Source organism: Rhinopithecus bieti, unplaced genomic scaffold (genome assembly GCF_001698545.2).
Source record: "Rhinopithecus bieti isolate Rb0 unplaced genomic scaffold, ASM169854v2 scaffold_21412, whole genome shotgun sequence".
Lineage (NCBI taxonomy): Eukaryota > Metazoa > Chordata > Mammalia > Primates > Cercopithecidae > Rhinopithecus > Rhinopithecus bieti.
The window spans coordinates 2,562,817-2,567,302 of NW_016811643.1; the positions used below are offsets into that span (position 1 = coordinate 2,562,817).

Sequence of the window (4,486 nt, forward strand, 5' to 3'; positions counted from 1 at the left end):
CGCCCGGCTAGTTTTTTGTATTTTTTAGTAGAGACGGGGTTTCACGGTGTTAGCCAGGATGGTCTCGATCTCCTGACCTCGTGATCCACCCGTCTCGGCCTCCCAAAGTGCTGGGATTACAGGCTTGAGCCACCGCGCCTGGCTCTCCCTGATATTTATTAGACTTTTGTGATTCAAGCTATATTTTAAAAATGGGTATTTGGCAACATGTGTAGAATGGAGTAGATGTGAAGGGCATCAAGAGTTCAACTGGGAAACTTTCAGTAGTCCAGGTGAGAGAAGTTAAGACTTTGGCTTGGGATAGTCATAATCAAAATGGAAAAGAAAGTGTATTCATTCAGCATTATCAAGACTTACTCTGTGCCAGATGTGTTGTTAGTGCTAAAGATATAAATAAAATGATCCTTGTGTGAAGCTCACTGCCTAGTGTAGTGGAGGAATCACTGGAAGAAGTTTTTCAGAAATCACAAATTGGAATCCTTTGTTGCTAAGGGCTTGTCAGAATATCAGTGAAGGTGAGGTGGACATGGGTGCTTTGAAGAACTTTCTGCAGTGATGGAAATGTTCTGTATCTGATGGCTATTAAGCACTTGAAATATGACTAGTGCAACTGAGAAACTCAAATTTTATTTCATTTTAAATAGATACATGTAGCCAGTGGCTACCATATTGTAGGGGCACTTATCTACTGAATAATGAGATCGGTATATGTAAAAAGCTAATTATAACATAGTGTGATATATGTCTGGTAATAGAGCTGTGTACTGTGGAACACAGGATTCTCTATCTTATTTTGCTGATGCATGTTATAACTAACACATATGACTAGGTATTGAAGAAATAAATAGAATCAGTGGGATTTAGAAATGGACTGATGAATGATGAAGAGGGAGAAGTCAAATATAAAAATTTAAAATTTTATTGTCTTGAGAGTATTAGAGGCTCACATGGTGGTGTAGTTGACATAGGAAGTAGAAATAAAAATCGTGTGATTCTTGACCTGTTTTTTGCATTCCAGGTTGCTGTTTGTAATTTGGCTTCCCTGGCCCTGAATATGTATGTCACATCAGAACACACATATGACTTTAAGAAGTTGGCTGAAGTCACTAAAGTCGTCGTCCGAAACTTGAATAAAATTATTGATATAAACTACTATCCTGTACCAGAGGTATGAATATATTTCTCTGCTTATTGGTAATTATTGAAATCCAAATTGAAAGGAATCAGTCATGATCTTCAAGTCATTATTTAAATGGTTGTCAGTAAAGTGGTTTGAGAAAAAGAGGTAGTCTGTCTCATTTGGTACAGAATGTTGCTTTTCCTGTTCAGTAATATTTTCTCCTTTTCTTTAAAATCTGTTGACACAAAGGCATGCCTATCAAATAAACGTCATCGCCCCATTGGAATTGGGGTACAAGGTCTGGCAGATGCTTTTATCCTGATGAGATACCCTTTTGAGAGTGCAGAAGCCCAATTACTGAATAAGCAGATCTTTGAAACTATTTATTATGGCGCCCTGGAAGCCAGCTGTGACCTTGCCAAGGAGCAGGGCCCATATGAAACCTATGAGGGCTCTCCAGTTAGCAAAGGAGTAAGTATATGGATGAAATTGTTTTTGCCTGTGAGTACCTGTAGTGGGCTGAATGGTGATCCCACAAAAGGATATGTCCCTCCTAATTCCTGGAACCTGTGAATTTCATTTTATTTGGTTCAAAAAAGGGTTTTTGCAGGTGTAATGAAGAACCTTGAGATAAGGAGATTTATCTGGATTATCCAGGTGGGCCCTAAATCTAATGACAGTTGTCCTGCAAGAGACACAGAAGGGGAAGCAACGTGACTATGGAGGCAGAAATTGGAGTGTTACAACCACAAGCCTTGGAATGCTGATAGCCACTAGAAGTTATAAGAGGCAAGGAACAGAATCTCTTCTAGTGCCTCTGGAGGGAGTGTGGCCCTCCCAACACGTTGATTTTGGGCTTCTGGTCTTCAGAACTATGATAGAATACATTTTTGTTATTTTAAGTTACCAAGTTTTTAGTAATTTGTTGCACCAGCCATAGGAAACTTCAGTACCTTTGTCCTCTGGAGTAAAAAGGATACTCTGTTTTAATCTCTTATTTAGAACTAGTCATTGCTAAAATAATATAAGAGGGATGCTGCCAGTGTTTATTTTCTATGGATTAAAACATGCATTCGTTATCTCACAGTTTCCAGACGTCAGGAGTCCAGACTTAGCTTAGCTGGGCCTTCTTTTCTGGGTCTATGTTCAAGATGTTGGTAAGGGCTGTGGTCTCATCTGAGACACAGAGTTCTCTTCCAAGCTCACCTCGTTGTTGGCAAAATATATTTCAAGGATTCATGGCATCTTGCTTCTTTAAGGCCAGTGGGAGAGACCATCTCTCATTTCAGAAGGGGCATACTCTAGTCTCTTTGAGTGTTTCACCTAATAAATCAGGTCCACATAGGATAATCTCCCCGCCATCCTCCACCACCCCCCCTCCCACTTTTTTTTTTCTGAGACAGAGTCTCACTTTGTTACCCAGGATGGAGTGCGTGCTGTGATCTCAGATCACTGCAACCTCTGCTTCCCAGGTTGAAGCGATTCTGCTGTCTCAAGTCTCCCGAGTAGCTGGGATTACAGGCGTATGGCACCACGCCTGGCTAATTTTTGTATTTTTAGTGGAGACGGGGTTTTGCCATGTTGGCCAGGCTGGTCTTGAACTCCTGACCTCAAGTGATCTACCTGCCTTGGCCTCCCAGAATGCTGGGATTACAGGTATGAGTCACTGCTCCTGGCATAATCTTCCTTTTATTTAACTCAGAATCAGCTGATTTGCAACCTTAATTACATCTGCAGAAACCTTTCACCTTTGCCATAATCACTGGAGTGACATCCGTCCTATTCTCAAGTCATGTCCACACTCAAGTGGAGATTATAAACAGCCTGTGCACCAAGGTGTGGGAATCTGAGGAGCTGTGTTAGAATTCTGCCTTCACTGCCTTTATTATCAGTACTATGATTCTTTTCTATATAAAATGTTAATTTTATTTCAGACATTCCTGCTGGTATTAGAGGAAAATAGGTGTTTTTAGCTAAGTAAACAGATCAAGGGACAGATGAAAGCACTGAAGAAAGACAAGGTTAAAGTAACATTTTTACTGTAAAAAAAAAATGTATCAGCCACATGCTTTTATGAATGTTAGAATTTTCTGGTTTGTAGATATGATGTGGGATAATCAGTTTTCTTAGCCTGCTTCTGATCAGTATGACTACATGGAATTTTGTACAGGAAAATCTCTGGAGCTTGTATTCCTCATAGAGGTTGATTAGAAGACAGCATTTGTTGGGATGTGGGGACATGGCAGCTAGTTTTTTTTTTTTTTTTTTTTCCATAGTTTTAACTTGCTGTAGAATAAATTTGAGTTGTGTATTCCTTAGATTCTTCAGTATGATATGTGGAATGTTACTCCTACAGACCTATGGGACTGGAACCTTCTCAAGGAGAAGATTGCAAAGTAAGTGAAGAGATATAAAGTAGCTTTGAAGGCAGAAGGGTTTAGGTTCACCTTCTGGATCTTCAGAAGTTAGATATGTCATTTTAACTTCTTAAACTCGTTTATTACAAATGGGGCTAAAATGGCCTATCTCACAAAACTATTTGGGAAAAACCTTTGTAAGATAATATATATATAGCAACCTGGAAGTTGCTTGGCACAATGAAAGCATTTCAGTACTTGGTAGGAATTGCTATTATTAGTTGATCTTATTTTAGGGACTTAACACACCCAGATTAGGTAATTTTCTTTCTCATTAAGGCTTTTTTCCAACTATGCTTTTTTTTTTTAAATGTTTTTGATTCTTATTTATTTCCCAATTTAGTTACATCGGGCATATAAATGGCTTTTGTTTGAATTGATTGTCATAGGAATAAGGGATTTTGTCATAGGAATAAGGGATTTTGGAAGAGTTTTTGGAGGGTAATATGTTTTAACTATAGGAAAGAAAAGTTTTAAAATTGAGTTTTTGTAGACCTTTCAAACTAATAAGCATAACGGATTCGAAGGCAGGCAGAATGTTTTGCAGAGTGAATAACAAAGCAAATTGTTTTTGTTTTCTATCGTGATGACTTTGTCATTTATGGGTTAATACATATGCAAAGTGATTAATATTTGGAGAATGAAGCAGTAGCTTTAAATGCTCTTTGAAAAAAATAACTGTTTGCCTTAAAATTGTTAAATTAAAATTGTTTTCCTAGTCAAATAATACATGTTAGAAAATTTAGGAAAACATAGATTTGGAAAGAGAAAATGAAAATTATACTAATACAGCCTCCCCCAGAAACCCTGTGTGCATCTTAGTGTCTGTCATACTTTAGGTTTTCTTCCAAGAGTATGCACACACTTCCAAGAGTGTATTTACATGGGAAATTCAACTTTTAAGAAAATGGACCTGTACTGTATGTGTGTGTGTGTGTATATATATATA

General features: G+C 38.0%; 1 protein-coding gene across 1 annotated transcript in view; it reads left to right on the forward strand.

Moving 5' to 3' along the window:
- RRM1 (ribonucleotide reductase catalytic subunit M1) overlaps window positions 1–4,486 on the forward strand; it is a 46,069-nt gene that overhangs the window by 33,939 nt on the left and 7,644 nt on the right. Inside the window, exons 11-13 of the mRNA XM_017894324.1 lie at window positions 1,019–1,168; window positions 1,370–1,591; window positions 3,440–3,516. Coding sequence (XP_017749813.1) covers window positions 1,019–1,168; window positions 1,370–1,591; window positions 3,440–3,516 — 449 coding nt within the window. The remainder of the gene's footprint in view (window positions 1–1,018; window positions 1,169–1,369; window positions 1,592–3,439; window positions 3,517–4,486) is intronic.